The 25,435-nt window shown below is 40.5% G+C and overlaps 1 protein-coding gene across 2 annotated transcripts in view; it reads right to left on the bottom strand.

The window, feature by feature from the left end:
• The window catches only part of SYT9 (synaptotagmin 9), a 218,757-nt gene that overhangs the window by 111,707 nt on the left and 81,615 nt on the right, over window positions 1–25,435 (bottom strand). For both annotated transcript variants that reach the window (XM_027563174.1, XM_027563175.1), the window contains exon 3: window positions 21,948–22,494. In XM_027563174.1, the coding sequence (XP_027418975.1) occupies window positions 21,948–22,494 (547 nt within the window). The remainder of the gene's footprint in view (window positions 1–21,947; window positions 22,495–25,435) is intronic.

Raw genomic sequence — 25,435 nt, 5'->3', positions numbered from 1 at the left:
AAGGAGTATAGGGTTAAAACGCAGCTCCCTTGTCTCAGGGTGGGATACCTCTGTGGTGGTGCCTTTCATATTCCATAGCTCCCTGTGGGATCAGGCTCGGGACAGGCTTTAGTGGAACCCCTCTCTTTTCCTATTCTGTTCCCCTTACCTCCTTACAGAATAGCAGTCCCTCAATAAATCACTGAACAAGAATCCTCTCAGCCTCTGTTTCTAGAGAATCACACTAAAGACACACATACTATATTGGATCTATCTTCATTCATTCCCTCAAAATGCATTTAACATCCAACTCTTAGGTTAAGTACTGAGGGTACAGTCACAGCCTGGCCTGAGGAGTATCTTGTTTAGCGGAATGGCCAAGGATAAACAGACACTCAATCAAATGTGATAACTGCTGTGAATAGGAACAAAAAGGAAACTTTAAAAGCACATGAAGGATACCTAATCTGCTCTGGGTAGACCTAAGGAGGGATTTTTTAGTGAGGTGAGTAACTGTAGGAGAACTTCTCAAATGAATAACACCTAGTTGGAAAGGGACACAAGGATTTTTCAATATCCATAAATCAAGCAGTGGTATACACCACACTAACAAACTGAAGGATAAAAACTCTATGACCCATCTCAATAGATGCAGAAAAGCCTTTTGACAAAGTTTCAGTTCAGTTCAGTTGCTCAGTCGTGTCCGACTCCTTGTGACCCCATTTGCAAGGGAGCACACCTTGCAATCGCAGCACGCCAGGCCTCCCTGTCCATCACCAACTCCCGGAGTTCACTCAGACTCACGTCCATCCAGTCAGTGATGCCATCCAACCATCTCATCCTCTGTCGTCCCCTTCTCCTCCTGCCCCCAATCCCTCCCAGCGTCAGAGTCTTTTCCAATGAGTCAACTCCTTGCATGAGGTGGCCAAAGTACTGGAGTTTCAGCATTAGCATCATTCCTTCCAAAGAACACCCAGGGCTGATCACCTTTAGAATGGACTGGTTGGATCTCCTCGCAGTCCAAGGGACTCTCAAGAATCTTCTCCAACACCACAGTTCAAAAGCATCAGTTCTTTGGTGCTCACCTTTCTTTACGGTCCAACTCTCACACCCATACATGGCTACTGGAAAAACCATAGCCTTGACTAGATGGACCTTTGTTGGCAAAGTAATGTCTCTGCTTATCAATATGCTATCTAGGTTGGTCATAATTTTCCTTCCAAGGAGTAAGTGTCTTTTAATTTCATGGCTGCAGTCAAACTTTAACACCTGCTTATTTAACTTCTATGCAGAGTACATCATGAGAAACGCTTGGCTAGAAGCAGCACAAGCTGGAATCAAGATTTCTGGGAGAAATATCAATAATCTCAGATATGCAGATGACACCACTCTTACGGCAGAAAGCAAAGAAGAACTAAAGAGCCTCTTGATGAAAGTGAAAGAGGACAGTGAAAAAGTTGGCTTAAAGCTCAACATTCATAAAACTAAGATCATGGCATCCAGTCCCATCACTTCATGGCAAATAGATGGGGAAACAGTGGAAACAGTGGCTGACTTTATTTTTCTGGGCTCCAAATTCACTGCATATGGTGACTGCAGCCATGAAATTAAAAGATGCTTACTCCTTAGAAGGAAAGTTATGACCAAACTAGACAGCATGTTAAAAACCAGAGACATTACTTTGCCAACAAAGATCCGTCTAGTCAAGGCTATGGTTTTTCCAGTGGTCATGTATGGACATGAGAGTTGGACTATAAAGAAAGCTGAGTGCTGAAGAATTGATGCTTTTGAACCGTGGTGTTGGAGAAGATTCTTGAGAGTCCCTTGGATTGCAAGGAGATCCAACCAGTCCATCCCAAAGGAGATCAGTTCTGGGCGTTCATTGGAAGGACTTATGTTGAAGCTGAAACTCCAACACTTTGGCCACCTGATGCGAAGAGCTGACTCATTGGAAAAGACCCTGATGTTGGGAAAGATTGAGGGCAGGAGGAGAAGGGGACAACAGAGGATGAGATGGTTGGATGGCATCACTGACTCAATGGACATGAGTTTGGGTGGACTCCAAACTCATGGACAGGGAAGCCTGGTGTGCTGCAGTTCATAGGGTCTCAAAGAGTCAAACACGACTGAGCAACTGAACTTAACACCCATTTATGATAAAAACTCTCCAGAAAGTGGGCACAGAGGGAACATACCTCAACATAATAAGGGCCATATATGACAAACTCTCAGCAAACATCATTCTCAACAGTGAAAAACTAAAAGCATTTCCTCTACAATCAGGAACAAGACAAGGATGTCACCTCTCACCACTTTTATTCAACATGATTTTGAATGTCCTAGCCATAGCAATCAAAGAAAAAGAAATGAAAAGACTCCAAATTAGAAAAAAAGAAGTTAAAATGTCAGTTTTTTGAAGAGGACATGATACTATAGACAGAAATCCTAAAGATGCTACCAGAAGACTACTAGAGTTCATTAATGAACTTGGTAAAGTTTCAGGGTATGAAATGAACACACTGAAATTTCTTGCATTCCTATACACTAACAATGAAAGATCAGAAAGAGAAATGGAGAAAACAATCCCATTTACCATCACATCAGAAATAATAAAATACCTAGGTATAACTTTACCTATGGAGGCAAAAGACCTGTTCTCAGAAAACCATAAGATACTGATGAAAGTACTCAAGGATGATATAAACAGCTAGAGAGATATACTATGTCCTTGGATTGGAAGAATCAATATTATACAAATGACTATACTAGCCAAAGCAATCTACAGATACAATGCAATCCCTATCAAATTATCAATGGCATTTTTCACAGAATGAGACCCCAAAATTTTCAGTTTGTATGGAAACACAAAGACCCCTGAGTAGCCAAAGCAATCTTCAGAAAGAAAAATGGAGCTAGAAAAAACAGGCTCCCTGACTTCATACTATACTATTAAGCCAGAGTAATCAAAACAGTATGGCATCAGCACAAAAATAGAAATATAGATCAATGCAACAAGATAGAAAGTCCAGAGAAAAACCCACACACCTGTGGTCAACTAATCTATGACAAAGGAGGCGAGAACATACAATGGAGAAAAAAGCCTCTTCATTAAGTGGTGCTGGGAAAATGGGACAGCTGTGTGTAAAAGAATGAAATCAGAACACTTCCTAAAACTATTCACAAAAATAAACTCAAATTGCATTAAAGACTTAAATGTAAGGCTGGAAACCTAAAGCTGTTAAGAGTAAAACATAGGCAATACACTCTTTGACATAAATTTCAGCAAGATTCTCTCTGACTCACCTCTAAAAGGAAATAAAAACAAAAATAAACAAATGGGACCTAATAAAACTTTAAAGCTTTTGCACAGCAAAGGAAACTGTAAACAAGATGAAAAGACAACCCTCAGGATGGGAGAAAATAATTGCAAATGAAATAACTTACAAAGGGTTAATCTCTAAAACACACAAGCAGCTCATACAGCTCAATATCAGAAAAACAAACAACCCAATTAAAAAATGGGCAGAATACCTAAACAGACATTTCCCCAAAGAAGGCATACAGGTGGTCTAGTGGTTTTCCCTACTTTGTTTTATTTAAGTCTGAATTTGGCAATAAGGAGTTCATGATCTGAGCCACAGTCAGCTCCCAGTTTTGCTTTTGCTGACTGGATAGAGTTTCTCCATCTTTGGCTGCAAAGAATATAATCAATCTGATTTTGGTATTGACCATCTGGTGATGTCCATGTGTAGAGTCGTCTCTTATGTTGTTCGAAGAAGGTGTTTGCTATGACCAGTGCATTCTCTTTGCAAAATTTTTAACTTTTGCCCTGCTTCATTTTGTACTCCAAGGCCAAATTTGCCTGTTACTCAAGGTGTCTCTTGACTTCCTACTTTTGCATCCCAGTCCCCTATGATTAAAAGGACATCTTTTTTGACTGTTAGTTCAACTGCACAATTGCACTCATCTCACAGACTAGCAAAGTAATGCTCAAAATTCTCCAAGCCAGGCTTCAACAGTATGTGAACTGTGAACTTCCAGATGTTCAAGCTGGATTTAGAAAAGGCAGAGGAACCAGAAATCAAATTGCCAACATCCACTGGATCATTGAGAAAGCAAGAAAATTCCAGGAAAACATCTACTTCTGCTTTATTGACTACGCCAAAGCCTTTGACTGTGTGGATCACAACAAACTGTGGGAAATTGTTTGAGACAGGAATACCAGACCACCTGACCTGCCTCCTGAGAAATCTGTATGCAGGTCAAGAAGCCACAGATAGAACTGGACATGGAACAACAGACTGGCTCCAAATTGGGAATGGAGTACGTCAAGGCTGTATATTGTCACCTTGCTTATTTAACTTATATGCAGAGTACATCATGAGAAATGCCAGGCTGGATGAAGCATAAGCTGGAATCAAGATTGATGGGAGAAATATCAATAACTTCAGATAGGCAGATGACACCACCCTTATGGCAGAAAGAGAAGACAAATCAAAGAGCCTCTTGATGAAAGTGAAAGAGGACAGTGAAAAAGTTGGTTTAAAACTCAACATTCAGAAAACTAAGATCATGGCGTCTGGTCCCACCACTACATGGCAAAGAGATGGGGATACAATGGAAACAGTGACAGACTTTATTTTTTTGGGCTCCAAAGTCACTGCAGATGGTGACTGCAGCCATGAAATTAAAAGATGTTTGTCCCTTGGAAGAAAAGTCATCACCAACCTAGACAGCATATTAAAAAGCAGACATTACTTTGCCAACAAAGGTCCATCTAGCCAAGGCTATGATTTTTCCAGTAGCCATGTATAGGTGTGAGAGTTGGACTATAAAGAAAACTGAGTGCTGAAGAATTGATGCTTTTGAACTGGTATTGGAGAAGACTCTTGAGAGTCCCCTGGACTGCAAGGAGAGCTAACCAGTCTATCATAAAGGAAATCAGTTCTGAATATTCATTGGAAGGACTGATGCTGAAGCTGAAACTCCAATCCTTTGGCCACCTGAAGCAAAAAACTGACTAATTTGAAAAGACCCTGATGCTGGGCAAAACTGAAGGCAGGAGGAGAAGGGGACAACAGAGGATGAGACGGGTGGATGGCACTGTCGACTCATTGGACATGAGTTTGAACAGGTTCCGGGAGCTGCTGATAGACAGGGAAGCCTGCTGCTGTCCATAGGGTCACAAAGAGTCAGACACAACTGAGCGACTGAACTGAACTGAACAGATGAGGCAGAAAGTAAAATGATAAGATTATGAAGAATTTCAAGTCAATATATTTAAACCATAAATGAAACAAGCAATCTTCTAAAAATATCTATATCAGCAAAATCATTTCATAAAGAAATAGAAAACTTGTACAGTATACTGCTATATCCAAAGGAATGGAATCATTATACCCCAAAGTAAACACCTGACCCAGAACGTTGTGTGGGTCAGTTCTACTAAACACTGAAGCAAGAGATTATTTCAATTGTACACAAGATCTTTGAAAAACCAAAAAGAGAGAGAATGCTCCATCATTTATTGTGATGATGAAACCAAATAGAGAACAATAAAACAAAATCAGAGGGCTGTCTTACTCATTAATTTAGTTGCAAAAATCTTTAACAAAATATTAATAAACTAAGCAGGTGAACATACACATTCACATATATCCATGTAGATGAAAAAAATACATCATGTACAAGCCCGATTTATCCCAGGAATACAAGTTCTCACCAAAATCAGAAAATAAAGCAATGTAATTCATCACATTAAAAGATAAGAGAAGCAAAACATATGATTACCTCCACAAACTCAGAAAAATCATCTGATAAAATTCAGTATCCATTCAGGTGTTCAAAGTCTATAGCTAATGTCCTACTTAGTGGTGGAAATTCAGAGCATTCCTTTTGAGATTAGGAGCAAGCCAAGGATTATTAGACTGGTCTTTGTATTGGCAGTCCAGATAAATGTAATAAAACAAGTAAAGGGGGAGCTGTAGAGAAAAGTCAAAAGAACCAAAAAGGAAAGTAGCAAAAAGCACCTATTTATTGATGCACGGTATAACTGTCAATGTACAAAACTCAAAAAACTCTGTGGTCACAGTCTTAAAGTGAAAGTCAGTCGGTCATGTCTGACTCTTTGTGACTCCATGGTCTACAGGATCCATGGAATTCTCCAGGCCAGAATACTGGAGTGGGTAGCTGTTCCCTTCTCTAGGGGATCTTCCCAACCCAGGGACTGAACCCAGGTCTGCCACATTGCAGGCAGATTCTTTAAGCCCAGACTTAAAGTATGCAGCAATACCAAGGGGTGGAGAGAACACAGACTAAGATGGGCTTAGGCACTGCTGCTGGGACACACTGCGCAACATGGGGACACGGCCAATGTTTCACAATAACTGTAAATGGAGTGTAATCTTTAAAAATTATATTAACGAAAGAGGTAGTGTTTTAATTTAGCGACACTATTCCTAGGTATACATCTTAGAGAAATTCTTGCATATATTCACCAGGAGACATCTATAAAACATTACACATATAGCAGCATTTTCTAAAACAGAAAAAAAAAATTAATTCAGATAGCCATTGACTAGAGAACAGATAAGTAAAATATGGTACATCACACAATGAAATGCTAAAACACCCTTCGGGGGCGGGCGGAGGGGAAAGAACTGGCAGTCTGGCAGTGCGCAGGTGAATGTAAGAGACTCAATACACATAATGCTGAATGTAACAGTTTGCAGAATAAATAAAATATGATTTTTTCACATAAATTTCAAAAATAGGCAAAACAGAACAACCTATTCTTATGTGGTAAAATGATTTAAAAACAAGGGAATTACAGATAAGAAGTTCAATATGCTGATTACCCGGGAGGCAAAGCTTGGGGACAGAGGAGGAACATATAGGGAGCTTCAGAGAGACTGATAATGTTCTCTTTTGTCAGCTAAACTCTAGACTGACAGATATACATTTTAAAAATTATTTTTAAATCATACATATGAAACCAAGCAGGACCCTGTGGGGTCTCCCCAGGGACAGATCCCTCCCTCTCCCCAATGTCCTCCATTTCTTGTCTGTAGAAAAGCTTAGGCCTCCTGGCCTTTTCCCTGAGTTCCAAAGAGCAAATTTAATCAGAGAAGTGAAAAAGATGCAGGAACAAAGGAAAACAGTCAAGTAAGTGAAAACAGTACTAGTTAAGCCATAAAACAAAGTCAAGGACTTTTTATTTCTTCTTTAAAGGTTTTAATAATATTTTGAGCCATATCCTTGAGTTGTTTTGCAGACACTAAGACCCTCACCAGGAATAAGTTATCTGCATGATGACCACAAGCTCAATGACTCCAGACAGTTTGGAACCAGAAGATTGATGATGCTAACTTTCGAAATACCACCCTGTTACCCCACCACCAAGTGATCAGAAAGATGTCCATGAGCTGATGAGGAGCTCTGCAGGCCCCACCCCAATGTTTCTTTTAAATGCACTTCCCTAAAACCCACTGGGGAGTTCTGGCCTTTTGAGCATGAGCTGCCAGTTATTCTTGCTTGACCTTACACTGGGTGCCTTGTAATAAACGCTGTATTTTCCCTCACCACAAACTGGTGTCAGCAGACTGGCTTTACTGCACACAGGGCAACTGGACCCAATTGGTTCAGTAACACATATACATTATACATACTATTGTATATGTAACGTATTTCATTTAAAAAAGCAAATGCATTGTCCTGGCACTTAAACTATGATAAAAGCTATCAAAGTCAATTTGTCAGAGACCTATAGTTTTATTGATCCCTTCCTTCAGATGTTCTTTTCTGCAGTTCTGCCCCTTTTCACTGTCTCTTAATAATCTAAATATCCAGGGGATAGTATGTGTGAAGGATTATGAATGGGAAAAACGGTAGGGTGGACTTCAGTGGGCTCTTAAGAAGATACAGCTCATTAGACCCTAGTGATGGTTGAAATCCACCCATATTCACATTATAGAAGGAATCTGGCTTCTCTGTTGCCAGCTGGAAACCAGGGTTTTCTGTGGAGCTTTTCACACAGTTGGTTTCTTAGAATCAGTTAGCCTTAGTGTTTTCAGCACTACATGCCATGGTACTGAGCAGGCTTCTATCAGCTGGCACCAGCTTGCCAGAACCAATACGAACATCTTTTGCCAACTCCACCTTCAGTGATGTCACACTGGTAGCTTGAAATCAGCCCTTCTGGGAGAATTTACACCACGGAAATGAGCAAATGCTGCACATCAGGTCCCCTTCTAATTGCCCAACTCCAGCCAGTTGTTAATACATCTACAACACCACTGAATGTGACAAAGTTGTAGAATCATATGATAACAACTTAGGACTCACAGTATAATGGAATGCAACAGAATTAAATTAACAAACTTCTTCAGTCAGGAGATTGCCTGCCCCATATGCATTCAACTGTGAGAAGCAAGCATCCTGGGCTTCCCTGTTTACTTTCATCTTCCCTGAGTGTTTCCAAGTATCCACATTTATCAGGTATAGAAATGGCCCCAGGGCCTTGGCAGATGGAACAGGGAGACTCCTAAATCAACTACTGTAAATATTATACTTTGCAACCACTCACAAAGTCCAATTTTTGTGGAAATGCAAGGTTTTAAAATTTATAACATTAAAAAAGAAGGTCTGTATGCTCAGTCACTCAGTCGTGTCCAACTCTTTGAAACCCCATGGTTTCGAAGCCTGCTTCCTACCAGGCTTCTCTGTCAATGGGACTTTCCAGGCAAGAATACTGGAATGGGTTGCCATTTCCTCCTCCAGGGGATCTTCCTGATCCAGGGGTCAAATCCACTTCTTCTGTGTCACCTGCATTGCAGGCAGATTCTTTACCACTGAGCCACCAGGGGAGCCACCAAAAGAAGGTCTATGCTGCTGTAAAGTGCACCCTATCCTCTTATGAACTGGGATCGATACTGGCAAAGAGGGAATCTTGTGACTTCTACTGGTGCCATGTGAGAGCTCTAGCACCTCCTCCAAATTACAGTCTAGCTGAGATAACCGTAGGTCCTAGAGAAAGTCTCTCAACCAGTTTCTATGTGAGTCACGGAGAGAAGTTCCTAAAGTGCTCACTGCCTATTTCCCAGGGAGCCAGAGATGAGTGGGGTGTACTAAAACTGCAAAGAGCATACAGACACAGCAGTCAACACTCACCAGACCACTGAACTCATGCCCTCATAACTTTGGCTTCCCCAGATACCATATCCTCTCGCTGACTGATACACATGCTACAAAACTGCATTATATACTATTATTGATTGATCTGGTTTCAGCAGTTGAGAGTTTAATTAAACTACCATTTTTACACTAAATAATTGCCTTTTGTTCCTTCACAGGAAGGTGTGAGGATTAATTTTTGACTGCTACCATTTATAAAACTCATAATCTCCTTAGAGAAATAAAGAAAAAAATTTAAAAATTAGTTAATAGATTCAGCTTTGCATAACATTCCCCCAAACTAGTCCCTAGAGCCTCACCAGATTAGCCCCTCATGAGAAACTTCATTTTAGTCAGTTAGTGCTTATTAATTATTATCATTTCCAGATATAATTCCAGAGGCTAAGTACAGAGTAGTGAACAAGTTGGTAAGGTCTTTGCACTTACAGGTGTAACAGGGAAGAAAGAAAATTGAACAAATACATAAAGTATAATGACATAAGAACAAAATCTGTAACTATGTATGGTGACATGTTAACTAGACTTACTATGCTTATCATTTTGCAATATATACGAACACACATGATTATGTTGTACACCTGAAACTAATGTTATTTGTCATTTACACAATTAAATCTTTTAAAAAAACACATACATTACTCATATAACAATAATAATACGAGTAAATAAACATGCATTTTAAAGTCTTTATATATGGACAAAAAAGACATGATGATGTAATAATAAAAATATAGAATATCATGGGGGCATTCACCAAAAAAACCTATCCCAGTCCAGGGCTCATATAAGAGTTGTTCAAGGAAGTGGCATTTAAGTTGGAATCTAAAAGCTTAGTATGAAATTAACCAGGAAAAGAGGGGAAAGAAAAGTAAAACAGCATACATGGCAATTTTGAGACACCTTTTCTTGAACAGACTAAAATGGCTATTGAAAAACAATCTGAAGCCCTATTTGGTCATGACTGAGCTACATGACCCTGGCTGACTCAATGGCCTTCCACTTCAGTTTAATGTGCTAAATGAAGATTTTGGATTATAGGATCTCTTAAGGATCTTTCTGTATTGGACTGTGAGGCACTTAACTGTGAGGCAGTTATGTTAATAAATAATAGATACACATATACACAGATTATTATTTAGTTAGTACAAGTAAAAACTGCTCTTTTGAAGAGGCCTTGAACAACCAATATCAGATTGATTATATTCTTTGCAGCCAAAGATGGAGAAGCTCTATACAGTCAGCAAAAACAAGACCGGGAGCTGACTGTGGCTCAGATCATGAATTTCTTACTGCTAAATTCAGACTTAAATTGAAGAAAGTAGGGTAAACCACTTGACCATTCAGGTATGACTTAAATCAAATTCCTTATGATTACACAGTGGAAGTGAGAAATAGATTTAAGGGACTAGATCTGACAGAGTGCTTGATGAACTATGGACGGAGGTTCATGACACTGTACAGGAGACAGGCATCAAGACCATCCCCATGGAACAGAAATGCAAACAAGCAAAATGGCTGTCTGGGGAGCCCTTACAAATAGCTGTGAAAAGAAGAGAAGTGAAAAGCAAAGAAGAAAAGGAAAGATATAAGCACCTGAATGCAGAGTTCCAAAGAATAGCAAGAAGAGATAAGAAAGCCTTCCTCAGCGATCAATGCAAAGAAACAGAGGAAAACAACAGAATGGGGAAGACTAGAGATCTCTTCAAGAAACTCAGAGATACCAAGGGAACATTTCATGCAAAGATGGGCTCAATAAAGAACAGAATGGTATGGACCTAACAGAAGCAGAAGATATTAAGAAGAGGTGGCAAAGAATACATGGAAGAACTGTACAAAAAAAATCTTCACAACCCAGATAATCACGATGGTGCAATCACTCACCTAGACCCAGACATCCTGGAATGTGAAGTCAAGTGGGCCTTAGAAAACATTACTACCAACAAAGCTAGTGGAGGTGATGGAATTCCAGTTGAGCTATTTCAAACCCTGAAAGATGATGCTGCGAATGTGCTGCAGTCAATATGCCAGCAAAACTGGAAAACTCAGCAGTGGCCACAGGACTGGAAAAGGTCAGTTTTCATTCCAATCTCAAAGAAAGGCAATGGCAAAGAATGCTCAAACTACCGCATGATTGCACTTATCTCACACACTGCTGCTGCTACTGCTAAGTCGCTTCAGTCGTGTCCGACTCTGTGCGACCCCATAGACGGCAGCCCACCAGGCTCCCCTGTCCCTGGGATTCTCCAGGCAAGAACACTGGAGTGGGTTTCCATTTCCTTCTCCAATGCATGAAAGTGAAAAGTTAAAGTGAAGTTGCTCAGTCGTGTCCGACTCTTAGTGACCCCACAGACTGCAGCCTACTAGGGTCCTCTATCCATGGGATTTTCCAGGCAAGAGTACTGGAGTGGGGTACCATTGATCTCACATGCTAGTAATGCTCAAAATTTTCCAAGCCAGGCTTCAACAGTATGTGAACCGTGAACTTACAGATGTTCAAGCTGGTTTTAGAAAAGGCAGAGGAACCAGAGATCAAATTGCCAACATCTGCTGGATCATCGAAAAAGCAAGAGAGTTCCAGAAAAACATCTAATTCTGCTTTATTGACTACGCCAAAGCCTTTGACTGTGTGGATCACAAAAAGCTGTGGAAAATTCTGAAAGAGATGGGAATACCAGACCACCTGACCTGCCTCTTGAGAAACCTATATGCAGGTCAGGAAGGAACAGTTAGAACTAGACGTGGAAAAACAGACTGGTTCCAAATAGGAAAAGGAGTACGTCAAGGCTGTATATTGTCATCCTGCTTATTTAACCTATATGCGGATAAGTTCTCTTATATCATGAATAATGCTGGGCCAGATGAAGCACAGCAGGAATCAAGATTGCCGGGAGAAATATCAATAACCTCAGATATGTACATGACACCACCCTCATGGTAGAAAGCAAAAAACTAAAGAGCCTCTTGATGAAAGTGAAATGAGAGTGAAAACGTTGGCCTAAAGCTCAACATTAAGAAAACTAAGATCATGACATCCGGTCCCATCATTTCATGGCAATAGATGGGGAAACAATGGAAACAGTGACAGACTTTATTTTGGGGGGCTCCAAAATCACTGCTGATAGTGACTGCAGCCATGAAATTAAAAGATGCTTGCTCCTTGGGAGAAAAGTTATGACCAACCTGCTGCTAAGTCGCTTCACTCGTGTCCGACTCTGTGCGACCCCAGAGATGGCAGCCTACCAGGCTCCCCTGTCCCTGGGATTCTCCAGGCAAGAACACTGGAGTGGGTTGCCATTTCCTTCTCCAATGCATGAAAGTGAAAAGTGAAAGTGAAGTTGCTCAGTCGTGTCTGACTCTTAGCGACTCCATGGACTGCAGCCCACTAGGCTCCTCCATCCATGGGATTTTCCAGGGAAGAGTACTGGAGTGGGGTGCCATTTCCTTCTCCAATATGACCAACCTAGGCAGCATATTAAAAAGCAGAGACATTATTTTCCCAACAAAGGTCTGTCTAGTCAAAGCTATGGTTTTTCCAGTAGCCATGTATGGGTGTGAGAGTTGGACCATAAAGAAAGCTGAGCGCCAAAGAATTGATGCTTTTGAACTGTGGTGCTGGAGAAGACTCTTGAAAGTCCCTTGAACTGCAGGGAGATCCAACCAGTCCATCCTAAAGGAAATCAGTCCTGAATACTTACTGGAAGGACTGATGCTGAAGCTGAAAGTCCAATACTTTGGCCACCTGATGAGAAGAAGTGACTCATTTGAAAAGACCTTGATGTTGGGCAAGATTGAAGGCAGGAGGAGAAGGGGACGACAGAGGATGAGATGGTTGGATGGCATCACTGACTCGATGGACATGAGTTTGAGTGAGCTCTGGGAGTGGTAATGGACAAGGAAGCCTGGCATGCTGTAGCCCATGGGGTTGCAAAGAGTCGGACACGACTGAGCGACTGAACTGAACTGAAGCAAAAAAACACACAAAACTTTCAGTTTCTAACTATTAATGCAACCCTGCACTTACACTGTTGGAGTCTATATCCAGCCTACCTTGTTGTAAAAAAAAAAAAAAAAAAAAAAAAAAGGACCCAAGCTCAATAATTTAAAATTATTCCATGTTGGTAGTTCTCCTAGGCACTTGGTAGAAACAATCACAAATAATATCTTAAGGAATGAACTTTATATTAAAAGCTTGCAAGTGTCTACTGATAAAGTTCTAAGCTAGATGAGCTCACAATCACAAATAACTAAATCCAAGAGTCAACAAGGCACGATGGTAAGAGCTGATGGAAATGCCAAACAAAAGCAGAGCTGCAAAGATTACAGCTACTGGAATTATGAGCAGCAGAGTATAAGATACTTATATATCAAATTATAAAAAAAAATTGAAAGCATGGTAAAAAAGAGAGAGGCTCTCAAATGTGTATTAGGCAAATGTGAAAATGCAGCAAATAATACTTCTACAAATGGAAAAAAGTAAATGGCCAAGACTTTTCCAGAACTGGTAATAGGAAACAATCTCAGATTCAGGAAACCCAGCAAATCCCAATCAGGATAAAGAAAATAAAGGTTCACTTAGCAGTGTTACAGTTAAACTACAGAACACTAAACAAGAAAGCAAGATCTTGAAACCAGTAAGAAAGAAAAGAAAAATTACATACGAAGGAATAAATCTTAGACTAAATGTTGACTTCTGAAGGAACTGATGCTTGGAAAACTACGGAATGATAGCTATACAATGCCAAAATCAGAGTAAATTGAGACTTTTATTCCCCAACCCCCAATTTTTACATCCAGAGAAATGATCTAAGAATGACAGCAAAATAAAGATATATTCAGGATATTCGGAATTATGGCTTTCAGTTTAAGGTTACTGCCAGCCTATGGATACTCCAAGGAAGGCATCCAGGGGAGTAAATATCCTGAACTCACTCTCCTCTCTTCCTTATTTTCTGAACTTAATGGGGTCACAAAGAGTTGGACATGACTTAGCGACTGAACAATAACAACAAATCAGAAGCCAGAGACTAAGGCAGCCTTTTCAGTTTGAAGAAAAATAAACAAAAATCCCAAAGTGTCTAGGGGCACTGAATAGGAACAAATGGGAGCATTCAATATCATTCTCTCAAATAGATTAGTTTTTTTTTTTTTTGGCCAAGCTGCACAGCATGTAGGATCTTAGTTCCCCCCACTAAACCCTCGCCCCCTACAGTGAAAGTGCAGAGTAATAATCACTGGACAGCCAGAGAAGTCCCCCAGATAGTTTTATAAATCAAGAATTACTTTGATTTCAGGCTATTCAAGAAAGTAAATTACACATATTGCTCATGAGCACAGATGCAAAAAATGCTAAACAAAATAGCAAACTGAACTCAGCAATGTGTAAAATGCAATATATCAAGGCAAGTCTGGATCATATTAAGAATACAAGATTGACTTAAAATTAGAAACTGATCAATATAACTGACCAAAATAGTAGATCAGAATGAAAAAAAAAAAGAAACCCATAAGATCACAGCATTTGATAAAATGAATGTTTGTGATAAAAAGGCTTGGGCAAAGGGAGGCCTTGCACACTACTGGTGGGAATGTAAACTGGTGCTGCCACCACCGAAAACAGTAGAAGTTTCCTTAAAAACTAAAAATAGAGCTGCTATATGACCCAGCAATGCCACTCCTGGACATACATCCAGAAAAGATGAAAACCTTCAGTAGAAAAGACACGTGTACCATGAGGATTACCGCAGCACTATTTACAACACCCAGGAGACGGAAACAACACAAGCGCTCATCAACAAACAACTGGATGCAGCTGTGGTATATATCCAATGGAACATTACTCAGCCATAAAAATAACAAGATACTGCCATTTGAAGTAACATAGATGAACCTAGGAAAATTATACGTAGTGAAGTCATACAGAGAAAGACAAATAGGATAATGGTATCATTTACATATGGAATCTAAAAAATAATACAGATGAATCTATATACAAAATAGAAACAGACTCACAGGCAAGAGAAAACAAACTTATGGTTACCAAAGGAGGGAGGGAAAATTAGGAATATGGAGCTAACGAACACAAATACTATACATAAAAAAGTAACAAGGATTTACTGAATAAAATAGTATCTTATAATAACCTATAATGGAATATAATCACAAGAATAACTGAATCATTATGCTGTAAACCTGAAACTAACACAATATAATCAACTATACTTCAGTTTAATTAGAGGTTCCGTCAACTAGGAAGAGACGTGTACATTTTTAAAAAACATTTATTTAGCCGTGCCACGTCTTAACTGTGGTACCTGGGATCTTTGACCTTCATTGTGGAACGTGGGTCTTTAGTTGTGGCATGGAAACTCTTAGTTGCAGCACGTGGGTTCTTGTTTGCTGACTAGTGATTGAAACCTGGTCCCCTGCATTGGGAGACCACAGTCTTAGCCACTGGACCACCAGGGAAGTGCTTGAGGAATACATTCTTAACATGACAGACATCCGTGATGTAGATGATACAGATATGATACATCTGTATCAAAACCATACTCAATGGGAATGTTAAAGACATTCCATTTAAAAGAAGGAACAAGTCAAGAATGACTAGTACCACAATTATTATTTAGCATTGTATGGGAAATTCCAGCCTGTGCACTACATTAAAAATAAGTACACAGATTGGAAAAAAAAACTATCATAATCCACATGACTGATTATCTACAAAGAAAATTCAGAAGAGTCTATAAATTATAAGAGTAAGAAGAGCTTTACAAAATGGCTAAATAGAAGATAAACATACAAAATTTAAACTGCATTACTATACAGCAACAAGAGTTAGAAAATGCAATTTTAGAAAAGATACTACTTAAAATAACAAAAGGTAAGATACCTGGTAATCAAACTAACAAAATATTCAATATATGAAAGACATCATCATGTAGAAAAGTATAAGCTTTGAATGAAAGACTTTAAAGGAGAACTAAATAAATGGAGCGGAGAAGGCAATGGCATCCTACTCCAGTACTCTTGCCTGGAAAATCCCATGGACGGAGGAGCCTGACAGGCTGAAGTTCATGGGGTCGCTAAGAGTCAGACACGACTGAACAACTTCACTTTCACTTTTCACTTTCATGTATTGGAGAAGGAAATGGCAATCCACTCCGGCGTTCTTGCCTGGAGAATCCCAGGGACGGGGGAGCCTGGTGGGCTGCCATCTCTGGGGTCGCACAGAGTCGGACACGACTGAAGCGACTTAGCAGCAGCAGCAAATAAATGGAGAGATGTACCATGATCATGAATAGGAAGACTCAGTATCACAAAAGATGTAAATATTCCATGAATTTACCTATAGACGTCGTAAAAAGTTCAAACAAACACCAGAAAGAAATTTTAATTTGACAATATGATTCTAACATTTATGAGAAAAGCCAAGTGTCAGCCAAGATTGAACTGAAGAAAAAGTAGGCTGGATGATTTTCTCTTCTAGACATTAAAGCTTATCATAGAATGGTAGTAATTTACAAACAGCGCTATTGGGAGAGACACTCAAACAGAAATACGGATAAAAGACAGAATTCTGAAACAGACTCTTCATATATAGAGACATAGTGAGGATAGAGCTTATACAGCAGATTATTGGCATATATCGGGAAAATATGCCAGAAAATTGCTTATTCATATAGAAAAAGAAGTATGGATGTCTTATGGACTGAATGTTTGTGTCCCCCAAATTCATATACTGAAGTCCTAACCCCCAGTGACTGCAGCCATGAAATTAAAAGACACTTGCTCCTTGGAAGAAAAGCTATGACCAACCTAGACAGCATATTAAAAAGCAGACATTACTTTGCCAACAAAGGTCAGTCTAGTCAAAGCTATGGCTTTTCCAGTAGTCATGTATGGATGTGAAAGCTGGACCACAAAGAAAGCTGAGTGCCGAAGAATCGATGCTTTTGAACTGTGGTGTTGGAGAAGACTCTTGAGAGTCCCTTGGACTGCAAGGAGATCCAACAAGTCCACCCAAAAGGAAATCAGTATTGAATACTCATTGAAAGGACAGATGCTGAAGCTGAAACTCCAATACTTTGGCCACCTGATGCAAAGAACTGACACATTGGAAAAGACCCTGATGCTGGGCAAGATTGAAGGCAGAAGGGGACGACAGAGGATGAGATGATTGGATGGCATCACTGACTCAATGGAAATGAGATTGAGCAAGCTCTGGGAGTTGGTGATGGATAGGGAAGCCTGGCGTGCTGCAATTCATGGGGTCACAGAGTCAGACACAACTGAGAGACTGAACTGAACTGACTGAACCCCCAATATGGTGGTATTTGGGTTCTCTGGGAGGTTATTATGCTTAAATGACATCAGGAAGGTGAAGCCCTCATGGTGAGATTATTGTCCTTCTAAGAAGAGGCAAGGTGGACTAAAATCATAATTAAGAAAAGTGAAACATTACAATTTCTAATAAAAACATTGGAAAAATATGAATAGGGTAAGAAAGGATTTCTTTAAATAAGACAGAAAAGTGCTAACTTACAATGGAGAATATTGATATATTTTACGGCATTAAATTTAAGAACCTCTATTGATCAAAATACACCATCGAGTGAGTATAAAGGCAGCCATAAATGGAGAGATGATGTTTGTAATACATACAACCAACAAAGGATTACATCTCTCTCTCTATATATATATTAAAAATAAACAATAAAAAGTACTGAACAAACATTTAGCAAGGAAGGAAATGTGAATGACCAATGAACTTATCAAAGGACCATTAACCTTAGCAACCAAGAATATACAAATCATATTTACATGCATGTACACACAAATCATATTTACATGCATGTTTGCATATTAAACAGTGTGACAATTCCAAGAGTCAGTGAGAATGTGGACCATTAGGAACTGTCATACCTCAGAAAATTTAGACCCATGTGTACATTTCCTCTATCAGGGCTACTTCCTAGAGAAATTAATGCATGTGTGAACCAGGAGACGTGCACAAAACATGTTCTCTGTAGGATTATTCAGAATCATAAAAAATCGAATCACAACCTAAATATCATCAATACAAGAGAGCTAATTAATGTATATACCACATTGAAAATTTACACAGTAATGAAAATAAATGAACCACGGCTCCATTCATCTCTGTTGCTAAATGTCACGATCAATGTGGACTGAAGAAAAAGGGCAAAGAAGAGCTATGCAAAGCAGAAACAGACAAAACTGAAGAATATATTATCTTACAAATAAAATTCAGGATAGTGGTTTCCTCTTGGCAGGAATGGGCTAAAAGAATGTGATGGGGGAGCACAGCCCAGGGGTCATCATCAGTACTTGGTGGTGATCAAGTACTACATCCTCAGTACTTCAGCTGAGGGCTGGGTCGTGCCTGTTCTTCTTGTTGTTCCCTCATTACTCTGTACATGTACAGTGTGTGCACTGTGTGGCATACATGTGTATTATAAAAACGAAACCTTGGTAAATCTCAGACTTTCCTCCTCAGTCTTTGTACAAAGTCACATTTAAAACAAGCACAGTTAAAACAGCCCCAAATTGTAATGTTTCAAACAAAAATTTTTTAAATGGTAGATTATGAAGCAACCCGTAATTCCTTTCTTAAGACATCTTCTCTCCTGCTGGCCATCCAAACGCCATCAACGCTCAGAATATTTATTGTTGGCTGAGGAAACAACTCAGAGTTTCAAGGCCTTTAGCCTTAATGGTTTGCCTCCTTGATAAATAATTTCACATTCTCCTCAACTCTGTGGAAGCCCAGGATTCTCCATCAGTGGAGTCTCCCACCACAGTCATGGCAAAGTGTGACAATGGCAGTGATCTCAGGGCCCAAAGGCCTCTGCAGGCCTCCTTCTATATTTTCACCCCATGGGAGACTGCTTGAGGAGTCCTGTCCACCAGGGATCAGTCTATGCAGATTTTCATCAGCCACTGTGCACTCAGTGTTACGCTCCCCACAAAATCTCTAGAAGGCAACTCACAGCAAGACCCCTGATGGGATTTCTAATAACCATTCCAGTTATTTTACGGAATCCTAGAATCCATTAGTCAAAAAATAAAAAAAAGATGTCACACTAGATGACGTGACCGATGTCTCTGTACCAAGGCTCATCATTTTTGGCCAGAAGTCTCTTAGCTTACACACAGATGATTTGATAAGAACTCCAGTGAGACGGTTCATTCTTGAGCCATTCGTTGCTTAATATCAGCAGCCTGCCCCCACTGCCTTCTTTTTTTTTTTTTTTTTAAGTTTCTAGCACTGCCTTCTGATTTTGCCAATTGGGATTTAGGATACAACCCTTGCCACTGACAGCAACCATTTTTGGGTTTACAAATATCACAACCTTTCAAGTTTTAAGAGGTGTGTTCCTTCCCCAATCTCCCTAGTCACCTTAATTTCATCATCTGATGTTCTCTGCTTCTTCTCCAGTTTCTTCTTTTCTTTCCTCATCATTACAATAAGGGCCAGTAAAACTCCATGCTTCACTTTGCTTATCTGAGTAGCAGGACAAAGTTGGCCTGCTATCACACAGCACGTGAAGCGAAGGTGTCCCTTGGAACATGAGTCCCCAGTTGACAACAGTGGCTGAGATAACAGAGTATCAGAGTGGGTATTGGGTCACTAGGCAGAGATTTTGTGTGTTCTCTTCTTGAGTGGAGTGAGAGTTTTTCACTAAATGGGCTCCAAACTCTAGCTAGATCCTTATCCAACAGCATAAGGGCTATGGTGCTTGGTGTCTTGGATGCCAAGGCAGAGAAAGAGAATGATCTTCCCTTCAGAAGATGAGCTAACAAAGTTACCTGAGCGAATATGCATAGGGAAAAGACATGAGTGGTCTTAAAATATCAGAGTCCCCTAAGAAGGCACAATTTTCCTTTCTATTTCAGGAGTGTCAGTCCCCCTCTGCAGGACAGTGAAACAGATACAAACGGAGTGAAAATGCCACCATTGCGATCTCATGTCTAGATGTAAACATGGATATAAGGCAACAATACACAGTACTTCTGCCCTCTCTCCTGGGCTCTAAAAAGGATTTGACCTTGTATAGATTAGTTTTGCCAATATCTGTAGATCTTTTCAGACAGACCTCCTTGCAACTTTGATTTTGTATTTAAAAATGTGGTGCCAACTCTTCTCCATCATTCTCACTTCTGGGATTAAAGCTGAAGATGTGATGATCATGAGAAATGCTCTTGAGCCGACCTGAGACCATGGCAAGGGCTTAATGCTCTCAGAGAGTCAGGCAACGTGCCCTCAACTACAGATAGCAGCTAATAGGATGCCAAGATCCATTTAACACAAACAAACCGAAGAAAGTTCTAAAGAAAATGAGGTAAGGAGGGCAGATACTATCTAATGTCTATTAGGGAATTGCTTAGAACTAGGAAGTAGAAAAGAGAGAATGTTACTTTTCAATATTGCTTTCATGGGTAATTCTTAGAAACCACAAAATGAGTATTGTGAAAGGCTTGTTTCTGGAAAGGTACAAAGAGGTTTCCATAAAAACATCTCCTTCTGCTTCATTGACTAGGCTAAAACCTTGTGTGTGTAGATCACAACAAACTGTGGAAAATTCTTAAAGAGATGGGAATACCACACCACCTTACCTGTCTCCTGAGAAACCTGCATGCAGGTCAGGAAGCAGCAGTTAGAACTGGACATGAACAACAGACTGGTTCAAAATTGGAAAAGGAGTATGTCAAGGCTGTGTATTGTCACCCTGCTTATTTAACTTATATGCAGAGGACATCATGAGAAACGCAGGGCTGGATAAAGCACAAGCTGGAATCAAGATTGCTGGGAGAAATATCAATAACCTCAGATATGCAAATGACACCACCCTTATGGCAGAAAGCAAAGAAGAACTAAAGAGCCTCTTGATGAAAGTGAAAGAGGAGAGTGAAAAAGTTGGCTTAAAGCTCAATATTCAAAAAACTAAGATCATGGCATCTGGTCCCATCCCTTCATGGCAAATAGATGGGGAAACAATGGAAAGAGTGACAGACTTTATTTTCTTGGGCTCCAAAATCACTGCAGATGGTGACTGCAGGTGTGAAATTAAAAGACACTCCTTGGAAGAAAAGTTATGACCAACCTAGACAGCGTATTTATAAAGCAGAGACATTACTTCGTCAACAAAGGTCCATCTAGTCAAAGCTATGGTGTTTCCAGTAGTTGTGTATGGATGTGAGAGTTGGATCATAAAGAAAGCTGAGCACAAAAGAATTGATGCTTTTGAACTGTGGTGTTGGAGAAGACTCCTAAGAGTCCCTTGGACTGCAAGGAGATCAATCCAGTCAATCATAAAGGAAATCAGTCCTGAATACTCATCGGAAGGACTGATGCTGAAGCTGAAACTCCAATACTTTGGCCACCTGATGAGAACTGACTCATTAGAAAAGGCTCTGATGCTGGGAAAGATTGAAGGCAGGAGGAAGAAGGGGACAACAGAGGATGGGATGGTTAGATGGCATCACCGACTCAATGGACATGATTTTGAGCTCCAGGAGCTGGTGAAGGACAGGGAAGTCTGGCACGCTGCAGTCAACGGGGTCGCAAAGAACTGGACACGACTGAGTGACTAAACTTAACTGAAGGAGATTTGAAGCAATAGCTTTAAGTACAGTGAGATAAATTTTGTACTCTACCCTTCAAATAAAATAAGGTATAAGTAATCTGTTTGCATGCTGACCAAGAAGCTCCCCCCTCCCCACCCTCATCCCAAATGAAGAAATGTTAGACTCACGTTGGTGACATATTCGATATCCTTCCACAGGATGCACTCCCTGGGAAAATCAGCCAAGTCTAAGAAGTGATCCACCACCACTTGGCCAATTAAGTCATGGCGAGAGAACCTGTCAAAGTCATAGACAGAGAAGTGAAGCTTCCTGGCTGCAAGGTCATTGTAGGGAACTGGAAATAAAAACACCTCATCAAACACCGGGTTCAGGGTCTTTCTGTGAACTTTAGTCTGGTGTTTTGTCTTCCGATCAGGAAGCAAATAGATCTTGACGTAAGGATCTGAAGTCCCAGAAAAGTCCTTGGCGGGCAAGTTGACAGCTTTGTGGATCTTCACTATGAGCTGCTCTAAGTCACAGTCATATTTTAAAATGAAGTTCAGTTTCCCACAGGATTTACTGTTACTCCTTCTCCCGTCATCGTTATCCAATGACCTCTGCTTATATAACTCTGGTTTAATTCGACCAATGCCAGTCAACTGTTCCTGTTTTTGAAGTTGTTGGATATTGAAGTCTGGGTTTGACAGGTTGAGTTGTCTTCGGATTGAATTGTGCCTTGAATGAAGAGCAAGAGAGAACAAAGTTAAAACCTCATTAGTTCTGGGTCTTTCACAAACCTGTGCCTGGGATGTGGGTAGACTGCTGCTAAGTCACTTCAGTCGTCTCTGACTCTGTGCAACCCCATAGACGGCAGCTGAACAGGTTCCCCCTCCCTGGGATTCTCCAGGCGGGAATATTGGACTGGGTTGCCGTTTCCTTCTCCAATGCATCAAAGTGAAAAGTGAAAGTGAAGTTGCTCAGTCGTGCCCGACTCTTAGCGACCCCATGGACTGCAGCCTACCAGGCTCCTCCATCCATGGGATTTTCCAGGCAAGAGTACTGGAGTGGGGTGCCATTGTAGACTGCTACATACTATTAAAAGTCTAGACTTGTAGGCATTTTTTTAATCTAAATTCAAAATGCCTATCAATGTGAGTTAAGCTGTTCCCCAAGGCTTGAAGCTCAAAACTGAGGCTTGGGCATCTGGAAGTGCTCTTACTAACATGTGACCTTGGAGCTTGGAGGGTTTAATGCACTTTCTAAACTGTCTAATATGACATTAGAGAAGCTTATTCAGCTGGTGGGAGGTAAAGATTTATACAAACTGGTTTAGAAAATAAAATTATTCTCCTTAATATATAGTATGGTCTTGAAACTGAAATAGTTAGCTATGTGGTATCTTAAAAAGAATGGATATTTTTCTAAATTATATAGAATTTCCTGGCACTGGTTTTTAGCCTACTAAGGATTCACATTCTCATGGGATAAATCAGATCATTTCATCACAAGAATATAGTCTTTGCTCTTCTGGAAATGTATGTGACAGGATGCATCTGTTTGTAGGGGATTCTGTTGACTCTGAAAGATACAAGTGCCAGCTCCGTGACTGTGCTTCCACTGTACCACGTGGGCGACAAGGGATAAGGAGGGAGGGTTTTATTTCTATAATAAACACTGAGACATAAAAATTAAAGGTAAGCTATTATAAATCTATATATGGATTCAGTTAGAGAAGGTTGGACACTGGTATTACAAATTAAATATTTGCTATCAGAATCGATATTTCACCCTATAAGCTTGCAGGTTTGGGTTAAACGTTTTCCTGAAAATCTCTGCCATATGTATGGGTCCTCACAAACTGAGAGAAGTAGTCATTACACAGAAAGTTGTCTTTAAGATTATTTTGTTCGTTTTAGTTCATAGCTATTATATTGTATTTTGTCTCTCCATCACCTTAATTAAAATAGCTCCTCTCCACCAGAAGGTAAAAGGGAACAGTCAAACTGTCTCTGAGGCGTTAGTAAATAGTTGAAGAGACACAGTAAACATTGGAGTTTGCCTTCTTTTCCTTTCTTAAGACTACTTTATGAAATGAAGGTGCAAATACGGGATTAATATGCCCTGAAACATATTTGAAATTATTCTCCCTTGTCATACAGATGCTATGATGCTAAACATTTCTCTTCATCCTAAAATACCCTCCTGATTACTAATCACTCACACGGTACAAAAGCACAATCACAGAGCCGTCACTTGCACCTGTCACAGCCAACACATCTACACTAAGCCACACACATCCCCACATGTGCAAAAACTGTGTGGCCTGAACACTTCTCTTGTGGAACTTTAATTTCTTACAAAGAAATCCACTCACCATCTTAAGTTTTCTCTATCTTTTGATTTTTCCAGGAAGGAAGGGAAGAGTCGGGGGGACAATGATAAAGCTCTCTGTGCTAGCACCCAGGTCAGTCCCTGTCTAGATGCTGAACCTTTGCAGTGCTAGACTACAGAGTTTTAATCCTCCTCTACTGGGATTTCTGGGCAGAAAGGCCCCCAGGGGGCAGCAAGCCTCAATCTCCATGCAGGGGTCATAAGTGGCTGGAATCAGCTTTGGTTTCCTCTGCTGGTGATTTCTCTCTCCAAGCTGGGTTCAAACAAGGGCCCTGCTTGAGTCTGGAGTCAGTTCCCACCTATGATGGGCGATTCTGGGCGCCATCCAGTTAGTCAGGGGTGCAGTTTAAACACTAAAAGTGCATCTTCAAGACCTACTAGATGTGCCATCTTGGCACCAACGCCATGATGGACACGGGTCCTGCGTCTCCTCCGGCGCAGCTCCTGCCACTCTGCCGCCACTTTTCTCCTGAGGTGGTTGCCTGAGCAGACTCTCTGTGCCTAACGGCTTAACTGCGAGGTTTTTGAGTCAGGGCTTTGGACTCCTCACAGCAGCATTTTGTCTTATCTCTCATCTGCAAGACTAAATCTGCCATGTACATTTTAATTTAAAATATATGAACTTGGCTGCTTGGCAATGGAACATATTCTGTTTTACTCTCACATTTTCTTAGACATGAAATCTGGAGAGAAATAAATCCTACGTGTTCTGCTCTTCTCACCAGAATGGATTGCCAGGGGGTGGAGGGGATGGGCTAGGGAGGGCATTATGCAGACATTTGTACTTCAAAGACCACAGTAAGAGCCCATTACCTCAGAATCCAACTGCACAGGAGGACTCCATTCCAAATTCCAAGAGAGCTGAAGATTCTTTTTAAAAATCAAGCACAGGTACGAATACTACTGTCTACCCAAATGTTTTACGCAACTAGTTTCAGTTCTCAACCTTTTTCCTCCTATTCAAGATCACACATATTATTGGGAAACCAGTTGAATTCAACTGTAAGGAAGTGGCTTAAAGCAGATGGCAAAGACTGTAACAGGCCATGACAGTGCTCACTCCCTGGGGCTTTCTTTTGGTCGCTTCCAATTTCCCTCAGGAAAGAGTGAGTGGTGACTGGAGTTGGGGGCATGGACCAGCAAAGCTCAGAGCAGCAGAGAACCAGGGTAACCCATCATCCTGCTGCCTAAAGTCAGCCGCTAGAAAGGAGAGCAGGGAGGCTTCCCCCAGGGACACAAAGGAGAAGATGAGGCGGAGGAACTGGAAAATCAATATTCCACAGTT

Source organism: Bos indicus x Bos taurus, chromosome 15 (genome assembly GCF_003369695.1).
Source record: "Bos indicus x Bos taurus breed Angus x Brahman F1 hybrid chromosome 15, Bos_hybrid_MaternalHap_v2.0, whole genome shotgun sequence".
NCBI classification, from domain to species: domain Eukaryota; kingdom Metazoa; phylum Chordata; class Mammalia; order Artiodactyla; family Bovidae; genus Bos; species Bos indicus x Bos taurus.
This window is presented reverse-complemented; position numbering and strand designations above follow the sequence as displayed.